General features: G+C 45.0%; 1 protein-coding gene across 3 annotated transcripts in view; it reads left to right on the top strand.

The window, feature by feature from the left end:
* Positions 1–14,093, top strand: part of MTMR1 (myotubularin related protein 1) — a 76,225-nt gene that overhangs the window by 55,419 nt on the left and 6,713 nt on the right. For all 3 annotated transcript variants that reach the window (XR_001884046.1, XM_017865542.1, XM_017865543.1), the window contains 2 exons: positions 5,867–5,980; positions 10,962–11,138. Coding sequence is in view for 2 of the 3 variants with exons in the window: in XM_017865542.1 (XP_017721031.1) it covers positions 5,867–5,980; positions 10,962–11,138 (291 nt within the window). In the remaining variant the exon portion in view is untranslated. The remainder of the gene's footprint in view (positions 1–5,866; positions 5,981–10,961; positions 11,139–14,093) is intronic.

Here is a 14,093-nt window from a genome sequence, read left to right as displayed (position 1 = left end):
TTTTTTTTTTTTTTTTTTTTTTTTTTTTTTGCTGTTGTTGTTGTTATTGTTGTTGTTTTCCCCCTCATCTCCAACATCTAAACCTGAGTTTGGTCTCCTATCCTTATGATAAGTGACAGTGCCAGGGCAATGGACCTGGAACCAGAGAGAGAGACAGGCAAAAGAGAGTAGTTTCCCCAGTGCCTGCTGCCCAGCCTGGCTGAGGGTGGGGCTGTGGGGTACAGAACAAGTTAGGGGGCTGAGATCCAGGGTCTGGGCCTTCTCCTGCTGGTCATTCACCAGGAGCTCTTGCCTTGGCTGCTTCAGTCATGGGGAAGGGAAGCAGCCAGGACACTGCTGGTGATCTGCAGGGTTTCTACCAACAGCCCTGCTGCTCTTGATTGATTCTCCCTTAGCCTTATCACCATCAGCCATCTGCCTCCCTACTGCAGAAAGTCTGTGAAATACTAGGCCTGTTTCCCCACTGAGAGCTACTGTTACTGATGGCAGTGTGCGCTGGGGCAGAAAGAAGGTTGACAGTCACGATGCTGCCTGTGCTGTCCCGCTCCCCAGCAGCTCTGCCCTGAGGAGGACCTGGAGAACTCAGAAGATGGCTCTCCACCTTGAGTGCACACAGCCAGCCCCTGGGAACCTTCTTCCTGTGAGCCTGGGGACAGGCTCAGGTGTGTGTAAAAGTTCCCCAGGTGATTCAGATGTGCAATTGAGTTGGAGAACCAGTGATCTAGCTTAGTGCTCCAAATGTGGTCCTGAGAACTTGTTAGAGACACCAATCTTTAGCCTCACTGACGACCTGCTAGTGCTCTGGGTGTGGGACCCAGCCCTCTGGTTCCACAAGCCCTTCTGGGGGCTGATGGATGCTCAACTTTGAGACCATTGCTGTAGACTAACACTGCTCAAACCTTAAAGAGCACACAAATCCCCTGGGGCTGTTATTGAAATGCAGATTCTGATTCAGTGGGACTGGGGCAGAGCCTGAGATGTCACATTTCTGATAAGCTCTCAGGTGATGCCAGCAGGTCACAGATCACATTTTCAGTGGCAAGGGAGCACAGAGACATACCTTTAGAAATAAGGAACAAAGGGGAGGGGGTCTGAATAGCCAAAGCAGATTTCATGGAGTCCTCAGGCCCTCACTTAGAAATTAACACTGACTTTTACACCCGGCTTCAACAAACTAATTGGGTTCTTACGTGGTCTGATAGCCAGGTCACAGGTGATTAAAGATGGCCTGTTAGAGAGCTGGCCTGGGTAAGAGGGGCTGGTCCCAGAGGTAGGTATGCTGATGGTGCAGGTGAAAGGGCAGCAAACACACTCCACAAGCACAAAGGCTGGCCTGAAGCCTTACTGTTTTTTAGTGCCAGGCACTATTGCTATTTGTGTTGATGCTGAGCCAATAACAAAATTAAATGATTGTCATGTTCAGGTTAGGACAAGAAAGTATGAAACACATTTTAGAAAAATTGCATAAAAAGGTTGAACACAAAAAATGATTGCAGTGCTTCTAAAGGGATAAGCACCATTTTTGTGGATGTGAAATAGCTTATTCCTCCCAAATGTGAATTTTTTAACATCTTCAAACTGACCTCCATTCTTTACACTGCTTAGTGCCTGTTTTCATGTCTAAGCCATGTCATGTTTGTGCTTTTATTGGATTTTAAGAAAATAAGGGATTTGATTTGAAAAAAAAGGGGACTGGGGCAGAGCTGTGGAGATTCCTGGATTGCCTGGTCTAATCCCATGTACTAGCAGTTCATTCCCATCCTCATTTCTAACATCTGGCCAAATCTTAGATGAACTGCTCAGCAGGAGGCTGTACTTCCTTAACCTTCTGAAAGGGAGCAAAAGCAGCAGAATCTATAGAGGAGTATGGCCTTGGTTTGGACCCAGTGGACAAACCTCTCACAGCTCTAAGATTCTGACTGTGAAATGTGTGTAAAATTACATTCTTAATGCATTAGCAGAGACATCAATGATTAGTCTTCATCAGTTCGTTAACGAATGAGATATATAGCAGGTATAAGATGCATTCATATGAAAGATTATATTTAGGTTGCCTACTGTTACGTAAACTATGCAGTGTAAAATTGTCAGAAATAGCAGAATAAAATGAACTGAATAGTCTGTATGCGAACAAAGAAACTAAGGGAAAAATAATTGAGGGACTCTTTAGAGAAGATTCCCAAAGACACTCTATGATATCCATAGTTTAATACAATCCTTACTCTTCTGGATAGGTTTAATAGTCATTGATATTTTTGTTGAGCCTCAAGAGGTGCAGAATTGGGGCCAGGTATGGTGGTTCACGCCTATAATCTCAGCGATGCAGGAGGCTGAGGTGGGAGGATTGCTTGCTTGAGGCCAGGAGTTCAAGACCAGCCTAGGCAACATAGTGAAACCCCCATCTCTTCAAAAAACAAAAATTAACACAATAACCAGGCACGGTGGTGTGCACCTGTAGTCCCAGTTACTCGGGAGGCTGAGGCAGGAGGACTGCTTCAATGCAGGAGTTCAAGGTTACAGTGAACTATGATTGTACGAGTGCACTCCAGCCTGGGTGACAGAGTGAGACCCTGTCTCTAAAACAATAAGAGGTGCAGGATTTTATTATAGATTACTGTGCTATGTATTTTTGGAAATCATACTTTTAGGTAAATGGTACAGCTGCCAGGAGAAGAGGCCAAAACAAACTATGAATTGCAGCGACCTAATCTTTCATTTGTATTACTCCACCTGCTACTGTTTCCCCCATTGAGCTGTTTTCTGAGTTGAGCTTAATGCCATGACAACCCCTGAGTATAAATGGCAGCCTTGACCCATCATGAGTAGATGGAGCCTTTGTTTTCCAGTTTTCATGGGTACTGATGGGCTTGGACTGAGCCCTGCCCACTTTGACCTCCCATATCTGGTACCCAGTGGTCAGAATAAGGCTTGTTGTCACTGACTGTAGAACACACCTTCTCAAGCTCCCAGATGTACAATGCAGGCTCAGGGACTAGGAATGAAGATTCATTGTCGTAGTCTGTTTGGGCTGCTGTAACATAATATCATAAACTGAGGTGGTTTATAAACAACAGAAACTTACTTCTCACAGTTCTGGAGGTTGGGAAATCCAAGATCAAGGCCCCAGCAGATTCAGTGTCTGGTGAGGGCTTGCTTCCCGGTTCATAGATCAGCTGTCTTTTCACGGTAACCTGACATCATGGAAGGGACAAGAGAGCTCTCTTGGGCCTCTTTTAAAAGGGCACTAATTCCATTCACGAGAGCTCTACCCTCATGACCCAATCACTTCCCAAAGGCCCCACTTCCTCATACTATACCTTGGGGATTAGAATTTCAACATAGAAATTTTGGGGGGATACAAATATTCAGTTCATAACACTTATATGGCTTGAAAATATATCAGTAATTTGCTATCTTGTTAATAAACACTTATTTTTAAAAGTTTGAGAATTATAAAATATAGGACAAAACCCTGGGTCTTTCACTCCTATCCTTGATTTAATAAGGCTTCAGTACACAAAAATGTCATATATTTGCTTACAATTCACAAATTCTGTGGTGCCAATAATTTATGAATAGGGCGTAACTAAGCAGCATAGAGAAGTCCTGGGAAGATTGGACATAGTATGCCTGGCCTTTTAAAAGATAGCCATTTGAGCCGGGCACGATGGCTCATGCCTGTAATCCCAGCACTTTAGGAGGCCGAGATGGGAGGATCACTTGAGATCAGGAGCTCAAGACCAGCCTAGGCAACATAGCTAGACCTTGTCTCTACAAAAAAAAAAAAAAGAAAGAAAGAAAAACTAGCTGGGTTGTGGCAGTAGTCCCAGCTACTTGGCAGGCTGAGGTGGGAGGGATCACTTGAGCCTTGGAGGTTGAGGCTGCAGCGAACCACAGTCAGACCGCTGCACTCCAGCCTAGGCAACAAAGTGGGACCCTGTCTTAAATAAATACATGCATGAATGAGAGAGAGAGAGAAAGAAAGAGAGAAAGAGAGAAAGATAGCCGTTTGAAATGTGAGGCCACTGTCGGAGTTGCAAGGGGCAATCTTAAAGGCTCCAAGAAAGGATCAACCAGTAGATATTGTTAGCATTTTAGCCAGAGACATCACATTGTTGATTTAGTTCATCTAAGAACAAGGATGCCAGTAAGAACCAGCAGAGTTCGTTTCCAGAGGTTTCTGAAGCAGTAATATTCTGATGGGATTCCTTAGAAGAGAGTTGTGTGTTTCTGTGAGAGCAATCCTTAAGATGGAGAGAGAAGCAAATCTTAATCCACGGTATCTGAGCGTAGTTCGTTAATTAAGCTAATGTAATAGCCTGGTGAAGAAAACAGTTTCAGGTGGAGTTTGGACAGTCCTGGATTGACCATTGTTCTAATAGAAAAGCCTGTTGCTAGTCTAGTAAAGTAGTAAAGCTAAACAAAAAAATAAACTTGTCTACCAGTGATCCTGATATGATCACTGTGGAGACGTGAAGATTTGTAACGATAGTGTGCACACAGCACTCTGATTGAAGAATAGGTTTTTAAGTAAACCGACTTAAATACAAGTATGCTGGGTAGTACTATTTGGCTTTGCTTCATTTAGTAGGTGATGAATGTTTTACTGTGTTTTTACATTAGTTCTGGCACATGGTAAGCACTCAGTACATGCCTGCTGTTATGGTGATTATGATCACTTCCAGATCATCTCATGGCCACAACACGCTAGCTACTGACTAGAACCTGCTGGCAATAGTAATAGTCTTCATTGGAATTCTGCAAAACCCCATCAAGAATTACCTTAAAACAATCAAGATGATCTGTGGTTTTGCTTCCTCACTCTGCCAATATGGTGAATTACAGTAATTGATTTGTTTTGTAACATAGATTTTCATATGTTAAGCCAGTCTTACATTCCTAAAGTAAACCCCACTTGGTCATGTTGTATTACCTTATTAAAATATGTTACCAGCTTCAGCTTGCTCATTTACACTGGTAAGAAGTCAGGGGTGCTGTAATCCCAGCACTTTGGGAGGCTGAGGCGGGTGGATCATGAGGTCAGGAGTTTGAGACCAGCCGGACCAACATGGTGAAACCCCGTCTCTACTAAAAATACAAAATCAGCTGGGCGTGGAGGCGTGTGCCTATAATCCCAGCTACTCAGGAGGCTGAGGCAGGAGAATCACTTGAACCCGGGAGGCAGAGGTTGCAGTGAGCCAAGATGGCACCATTGCACTCCAGCCTGGGGGACACAGTGAGACTCTGTCTCAAAAAAAAAAAGAGAATTCAGGGCTGTATGGTCATGGAGTTGTCTTTGCAGGAAGATTCTTATCTAGGAGTTGTTTATTTAATAGATGCAGAGCTATTCGGATTTTCTATTTCTTCTTGACAAGGTCACTTTGGGTACATGTTATGACTGGATCTACTGCTCCCCCTACCCCTAGCCTGGGATGTGGCTGCAGCAAGGAAGCTGGCATAATAGCAGGGCTCCCCTGATTTGTTTCCCTTCTCTCAGGGTCACAGTCCAGTACTGCCTGTTGCCAGTGTCTGAAAACAGTCATTTCTTATATTGTATCCAGCTTGCTAGATGTTTCTGGCAGAAGGGTGAGTCTGGGCTCTGTTCTACCGCCATGGTGAGAAGTGGAAGCTACATAAGCTTTTCTGGGAATTGAGTACAACAAATTGAGTTGCTTCTGGTTGTTTCTCAGCCAGATCTGTAAGTTTGGACTTAAAACTGTAGGTGGTTGAACTTTACTTGGGCTCAGTCTTCCTTTAAATCTTTGACTATATTCCAAGTTATAGTTTCGCTGTCTTTCATACAAAAGTAATATTACTTTTAGAAATTGGACTCTATGACTAAACCTTGTTTTTCTCTTCATTTAAGTTTCCTTCAGCATTCGAGTTTAATGAGCTATTCTTGATTACAATTTTGGATCACCTTTATAGCTGTCTTTTTGGGACCTTTTTGTGCAACTGTGAACAGCAGCGATTCAAAGAGGTGAGTATACTGCGTCCTTGTCTGTTGCTCTCCCTGTGGCTCAGGCACCTCTTCTAGGAAGTGCCACTGTAGGAGGGCTGAGGGGAGGGAGGACTGTGCTCTGGTGCTATTGCTGACTGTAAATGCACTCCCAGGGTTCTGGCCAGCCCCACCGCATGTATCTAACACAAGCCCCTTCCTTTCTAGGCATGGGGGGCTGGGACCCAGCGAGCCCATGGCTCTTTCAGGAGTAGATGAGTGCTAGACCCTGGACCTCCTGACTCCAAGTTCATGTAGTCTCCACTGCACCAACTCCAAAGCTGTGGGATTCTGCTTTTCGTCCTCTGTGGTGTTGGCCAGATTGTACTTGAAGGCCTTGGAAATGGAGTCTGCCTATTAGCCAAAAAGCCCACTTTAGGTAGCAAGCTAACACTGTTTTACATCAAAGTAGTAAAGAAGCAGTTACCAAACTTCAGAGTTACATCTCGCCTCTTTCTTTTTTCCTCGGTGTGGGATAGAAGAAAGACGTGGTGAAAAGTGAGAAGACATTGGAAAAAGGCAACTTAAGGAGTGTGGTCCTGTTAATAGACAAGGACTACTGCCTGTGAGCCGAGTATGTTAGGACAGTATAGAATTCAGGAGAAAACAGTCTGTCAGTAACGCCCGCCTCCCCCTCTCTCAGCAGCCTCCCACAGTTGACAGCACCCTCATTCTGTGACCCCACCTTGTCCTGCCTCTTCCCTGCCTCCTTGGCCTCCCCTGCTCAGTCTCCGTTGACTGGCTGCCATTTTAACCAGTCTCTAAAGTTGGAGTCACCTGGGCCCAGTCCGAGGTCCTCTTCTCCCCTCAACTCTTGTTCTGTCTTTTTAGGTGACTTTGTCTTGCCTCAGGGACCTAAATGCCTTTTCCTGCTCCTCCCCTACTCAGTACACAGCACCACTGGCTATCCAGATGCCAAGGCCAAATACACAGGAGTCACCTTCCACTTCTCCCTCACCCTCACTCTGGCTACCACACCCAGTCCCTTGGTGAATGCTGCTGACCTTGATCCCAAAGTATATGTATATATGTATATATATGTATGTATATGTATATATGTATATATATGTATGTATATGTATATATGTATATATGTATGTATATGTATATGTGTATGTATATGTATATATGTATATATACGTATACACACACACACACACACACACACACACATATATATATATATATATATTTTTTTTTTTGAGATGGTGTTTTGCTCTTGTTGCCGGGGATGGAGTGCAGTAATGCGATCTCAGCTCACTACAAGCTCTGCCTCCTGGGTTCAAGCGATTCTCCTGCCACAGCCTTCCGAGTAGCTGGGATTACAGGCACCCACCACCACGGCTGGCTAATTTTTTGTATGTTTAGTAGAGACAGGGTTTCGCCATGTTGGGCAGGCTGGTCTTGAACTCCTGACCTCAGGTGATCCACCTGTCTCAGCCTCCCAAAGTGCTAGGATTACAGGCCCAAAGTATATTCTTAATCTGTCACTTCTTAACTGCCTTACAGCTGTAAGCCTAGCTCAAGCCCTTACTGTCTCACACCCCTACTGTCTCACACCCCTACTGTCTCACATCCCTACTGTCTCACATCCCTACTGTCTCACATCTGGGCTAAGGCAGAAACCCAGGAATGGGCTTCCCTGATTCTCTCTCTGACCTTCAGTAGTCCATTCTAAACATAGCAACCAGAGCGAGCATTCAGTAACTGAAATCTGATCATGTGCCTCTCCCCTGCTTCCCACTGCAGTTAGCGTAAAATCCACACTCCTGCAGGCCCAGCGTGATGGGGACTTGTTAACCTCCTAATAAAACAAAACATTTTAAAAGAGTGAGTTTTATGTTATGTGAATTATATCTCAAAGCCATTTAAAACAAATAAAACCAGAAACAGAAGAGTGAAGTTCATATATAGACTTTTAACCGGGGTTTTATGAGAGGAGGAGTGCAAAATTCATTCTTAAATGAGCTCTCTTGATACATAATTTACATACCGTAAAATTCACCCATCTAAAATGTACAATTTCATGGTTCTAGCATATTCACATATTTTGCTGCCATTACCAATGTCTAATTTCATGAAATTTCTTTATTTTTATTTCTATTTTTTGTAGTGATGGGAGTCTTGCTATGTTGCCCAGGCTGGTCTCAAACTCCTGGCCTCAAGTGATGCTCCTGCCTCGGCCTCCCAAAGTGCTGGGATTATAGGTGTGAGCCACTGTGCCTGACCTAATTTTATAAAATTTCTGTCACCCCCAAAAGAAATGGCATACTCAGTAGCAATCACTTCCCATTTTCCCCACCCCTATCCCCTAGCAACCATCAATCTGCTTTCTGTCTCTATGGATTTGCCTATTCTGGACATTTCATAGAAATGGAATTATACAATAGGTGAACGTCTATGACTGTCTTCCTTCGCTTAGCATAACGTTTTCAAGGTTCATCTATATACCAATACATCCTTGTTATGGCTGAGCAATATTCCATTATATGGATAGACCACATTTTGTTTATCCATTCATTGGTTGATAGAAATTTGGGTTGTTTCCACATTTTGGCTTTTAGGAATAATGCTGCTATAACCATTCATGTACAAGTTTTTATGTGGACATACGCCTTCATTCATTTATACCTGCGAGTGGAATTGCCGGGTCATATGGCAACTATGTTTAACCTATTGAGAAACCACCAGATTGTTTTCCAAAGCAGTTGCACACACGAGCAATGTCTGAGGCTTCCAATTTCTCCACATTTCACCAACACTTACTATTTTCCTTTTTAAAAAATTATAGCCATCCTAGTGAGTGGGAAGTGGTATGTTGTGGTTTTTGATTTGCATTTTCCCAACGACTAATGATGTTGAGCATATTTCCATGTGCTTATTGGCCATTTACATATCTTCTGTGGAGCGTGTGTATTCAGATCCTTAGTTCATTTTAAAATTGTGTTGTTTGTCCTTTTTATTATGGAGTTGTAAGAGTTCCTTATACATTCTTAATATATTCAAGTCCCTGATAAGATACATGATATGCAAAATTTTATCCCACTCTATGGGTTTTTTTTGTTTTGTTTTTTTTTTTACTTCATGGGTGTTCTTTGAAGCACAAAACGTTTTAATTTTGATAAAGTGCAATTTCTTTTTTCTCTTGCTGCTTACACTTTTGGTATCATATCTAAGAAACCATTGCTTAACCCAAAGTCATGAAGATTTGCTCCTATGTTTTCTTCTAAGAACTTTATACTTTTCGCTCTTACATTGAGGTCTGTGATCCGTTTTGAGGTAACATTTGTATACGGTGTGAATTAAGGATCCAACTTCATTCTTTTGTGTGTTGGCTTTCTAGCTGTCCCAGCACCATTTGTTGGTTTGTTCAATTTTCTGGCCGCCCTTGTTGAAGATCAGTTGACCGTAAATGTCAGAGAGTTCATTTCTGTGCTTTCTGTTCTGTTCCATTGATCTGCATGTCTGTCCTTACGCCAGCACCACTGGCATTGATTACTGTAGCTTTGTGATAAGTTTTGAAAATGGGAAGTATGAGTCCTTCTCCTACTTTGTTCTTTTCCAGGATTATTTTAGCTCTTCCAGATCCTTTGAATTATTGTTGGTGTTTCTCTTATAAATAAATGTATAAAAATTGAAATGGTCCTAATTGAGTGTTCCTGTATTTAGATAGCTCGTGGGAAGTCAGCAGCAGAATGGGAGAAAATGCTGTTGGCCTTGCCGTTTTCTCATGTGACTTTGTCGTTGTGCTTGATCCACTGTTTAATGTTTACCTGCCTCACCATGCCTGCACATTTGGGTGTTTTTGTTCAGATGAGCAATGCAAGTAGGTACAGTGTTTCTGAATAGTGTACTACAAAATTAGGGGAAGAAGAGATAACTTAGTGATATATTTACTTGTCTTTATAAAGCTTCTCCAGCCTGCCACCACAGCACATTTTCCTCCGGATAGCTATGATTTGCCAGCACAAGGAATCTTAACTGTAAAGTCTATTCTCATTTCTCAATATTAAGAGTCACAGCTGGGCGTGGTGGCTTACGCCTATAATCCCAGCACTCTGGGAGGCCGAGGCAGGAGGATCACTTGAGGTCAGGAGTTCGAAACCAGCCTGGGCTACACGGTGAAACCCCATCTCCACCAAAAAATACAAAAATTAGCTGGGCGTGGTGGCGTGTGCCTGTAGTCCCCAGCTACTCAGGAGGCTGAGGCAGGAAAATTGCTTGAAGCTGGGAGGCCAACATTGCAGTGAGCCGAGATTGTGCCACTGCACTCCAGCCTGGGTGACAGAATGAGACTCCATCTCAAAAAAAAAAGGAGTCACAAAAGCTCTATTTTCTTTTAGAGGCAAGGTCTTGCTCTATTGCTTAGGCTGGAGTACAGCAGCACAGTCATAGCTCACTACAGCCTCAAACTCCTGGCCTCAAGCAATTCTGCCACCTCAGCCTCTTGAGGAGCTGGGACTATACTTGGCTAATCTTTAAATTTATTTATTTATTTTTTGTGGAGACAAAGTCTCACTGTGTTGCCCAGGCTAGTCTCAAACTCCTGCCTCAAGCAGTCCTCGCAATGTGGCCTCCCAAAGTGCTGGCCTTATAGGCTTGAGCTACTGTGCCCAGCCCACAAAAGCAAACCTTCCACCAGAATTGAAAATTGCATTTGTTGTTGGTGGACCCTGTCATCCTGTGGTTGTTAGAAAGTTCTCACTCTGCCTTTCCATAGCCACAGTTGTCGGATGCTACCTAACTTCAGCAATATGTTTTTCCAGGACAGCAAGCAGTGTGTTTTCATTCATCCCACCATCAGGCCATGAGTGGGAAGAAGGTGGGGCTGGGACCTAGTAAATGTTCATGAATTTTTCAGCGTTTGAATTCACTTCATTATTCAAGTCCTTTTCTTGGTGTAATACTAATTCTTGATGATACGAAGAAAAGTTTATTTCCGATGTTCTTTTTTGTTTTTCAGGATGTATATACAAAGACGATATCTTTATGGTCGTATATCAATAGCCAGCTAGATGAGTTTTCTAATCCCTTCTTTGTGAATTATGAAAACCACGTGTTATATCCTGTTGCTAGTCTGAGTCATTTGGAATTGTGGGTAAACTATTATGTACGATGGAATCCACGGATGAGACCTCAGGTATCTTTTTGTTTTTCTTTTCATGAATGAGAGAGTATGCCTTTTTTTCCAAGTAAAGATGGTGGTATGAAAATGTGTTAATGGTAGATATTAACATACCATACTAACTGTCTTCTGCCCTTGCCTGTCAGGGTTCAATCCTTTGCATTCATGTTCCAGGAGGTTCTGCCCGTACACCAACTCTGATGCTGTTTGCTGGGTTAAAGTTAAAACCCTTAGCACTTCTGTCTCGTACTGATGAGGTACATAAAATGCCATGTGTTCCAGTGCTTGGCCCTTTGTCTTATAAACTACTTTACCTGCAGGTATGGAGGGTGAGGTGGCAGCCCTTCTCCCTGTTTCCACATAGACGTGGTAGAAAGACATGTGGAAAATGCATCAGGTTACAGTACATAGACCCTGTTAGTCCAGCAGTAGGAGGGCAGGTGCTGAGTCGCAGAACAGGTGCTCCTTTGAAGAAGGGGAGAGTTTGCCCCTCCCCGCCACACTTTTCACTGTAATATTTTCTGAGATTGAACAAAATTAGAGAATGGTGCACTACAGGGGCCAGGCCAGTCCGCCAAGCCTGTGTCCTGTCTTTGTGTTCAGTGGCTGAGCTCTGGCTGTGGGTTCCTGAAGGGCTCCCCACATCCTCCACTGTGTCGTGTTTTGGATTCCGTCCTGCCCTGCACCCCCAATCTCACCTGGGTGGCCAGGGCGTGATTGGTTCTGGGTGATGAAGAAGGGTAGAGGCAGCCCGTACCTCCATGGACAGGTAACTGTCTACTGAGACTTTTCTTTTTCTTATTTATTTATTTTTTGAGACGGAGTCTTGCTCTGTCACCCAGGCTGGAGTGTAGTGGCATGAGCTTGGCTCACTGCAACCCCTGCCTCCCAGGCTCAAGTGATTCTCCTGCCCCGGCCTCCCAAGTAGCTGGGATTACAGATGCACAGCACCATGCCTGGCAAATTTTTGTATTTTTAGTAGAGACAGGGTTTTGCCATGTTGGCCAGGCTAGTCTCAAACTCTTGACCTCAGGTGGTCCGCCCGCCTCGGCCTCCCAAAGTGCTGAGATTATGGGCGTGCACCACTGGGCCAGGCCTGAATTTTTTCTTTTGAGTTGAATACTCTCAGAGTTTAACTGCAGTCCATCAGGAGCGTGTACCCAGGGCATTGTTTAACAGCATTGCTCTGTCAGCCAACGATACAGAAATCTGTCTGTCTTCTCCATCCTCCTGCTCCCCCATCCCTCTCACCTAGGGTATTCCTGATCTCCATATCATCTCCCTGCTCCACTAGCCATGGGGCAGTCTGAACTGCTCATGTTCCTTTTCAGCTGCCTGGCCCTGGAACCTCAGGGATACGTCACTATAGTACCCCAGCCTGCCAGCTGGAAAGCTCCCTCACTGGTAGCCTTAGCTCCATGATCCATCTGCTGGGTGTGCCCCGCTGCCCCAGGCTGCTGCTTGGCCACTCCTTACTGGATCCTTTGCCCTCTGCCACAGACCAGGCTGGTCATCACTTGCCTCTTCTTTCCCAGATGGCTTTCTGTTTTGTTCCACATAGCTTCTGCTGCAAATGCTTTTCTCCTCTGGACCCTCTGAGTTGGCCCTGCCACCCTTACGACCTCAGGAGTGTTTTCCAGAACACTGTGATCGGTGCTCACTCAGCCCAGTACTTGTACACTGGGCCTGGGGAGGTGGGAAGGAGTCCTGGCTGCGAGGGAGCTCCTGCATCCCAGGGTTGCCCTTAGCCACATCTCCCCTGTCCATGCCCTGCCCCTGCTTGAAGCAGATGCCCCATGTGAATGAGCCACCCTTTGTGTCTTCACATGTATTAAAACAACTAGTGTTTTATTACCTCTTTCATCTCTTCCCAGAGTCTTCCTTGGATAGGAGAGACTTGCATCTGTGTCCCCTCCCACTAGCCAGGGAGCTGCTGGGACTCATGCTGCCCTGGAGCCTTTCCTGTTGAGCGCCCTCTTCTCTGTTCACCTAGTGCTCTGGTGGCCCTATGTTTATTGCCCAAACTAGCCTACTTTGCGAAAGAGAGCGGAGGTGCTGGTAATAATCGGTCTGCAGAATTCCCCAAGGTATTCAATACTGCACTGGCGTATTTGCCTGCCTGCTGCTGCACCTACAGACCACAGGCTTTGAAACCACAGGGCCCTCGGGATCTAACATGGTGTTTGGCAACTAACAGAGACTCGACACATGTGACTGACTGAACGCATGAGTGAATGAAGAGGTGTGCCCCTCTGCTGCAGGCCAGTTCCTCCTGCACATCTGCTCTCTCCAGCCCCTTGAACCTGCGTTTATTCCTGCTACCTCTGGTGGCTCTTACCCCTCAGCCTACAGAGGACTCACACCTGCCCACCCTAAACCTGTCCTGTCCCCCACTGGCCTCTCCCTCAGGTCTCCCCTCCACACCCAATCCTCTGGGATATCGGAACAGCCTTCTACCTACTCTCCCTGTCGCAGTCTGCCTTGAGTCCACGTTCCACCTTCCTGCGGAGAGGCCTTTTGCTCCTGCCTGACAGCCCAGACATCACCTTCTGTGGCTGCCCAATGGCTCCAGCTCCCCACGTCCTCCGCCACTTGGCTACCATCTGAGCTTTTGGCATCATCTTAGCTTCCTTCTTCCTCTTTGAAAAGAAAAAAAAAAATTACATTTCTGGCCGGGCACAGTGACTCACGCCTGTAATCCTAGCACTTTGGGAGGCCGAGGTGGGCAGATCACAAGGTCAGAAGTTTGAGACCAGCCTGACCAGCATGGTGAAATCCTGTCTCTACTAAAATACAAAATTAGCCGGATGTGGTAACGCACGCCTATAATCCCAGCTACTCAGGAAGCTGAGGCAGGAGAGTTGCTTGAACCCGGGAGGCGGAGGTTGCAGTGAGCCGAGATGAGATCGCGCCACTGCACTCCAGCCTAGGCGACATTGTGAGACTCCGTCTCAAAAAAAAAAAAAAAAA

The sequence above is a fragment of the Rhinopithecus bieti genome, unplaced genomic scaffold (genome assembly GCF_001698545.2).
Source record: "Rhinopithecus bieti isolate Rb0 unplaced genomic scaffold, ASM169854v2 scaffold_80089, whole genome shotgun sequence".
Taxonomy (NCBI): domain Eukaryota; kingdom Metazoa; phylum Chordata; class Mammalia; order Primates; family Cercopithecidae; genus Rhinopithecus; species Rhinopithecus bieti.
This window is presented reverse-complemented; position numbering and strand designations above follow the sequence as displayed.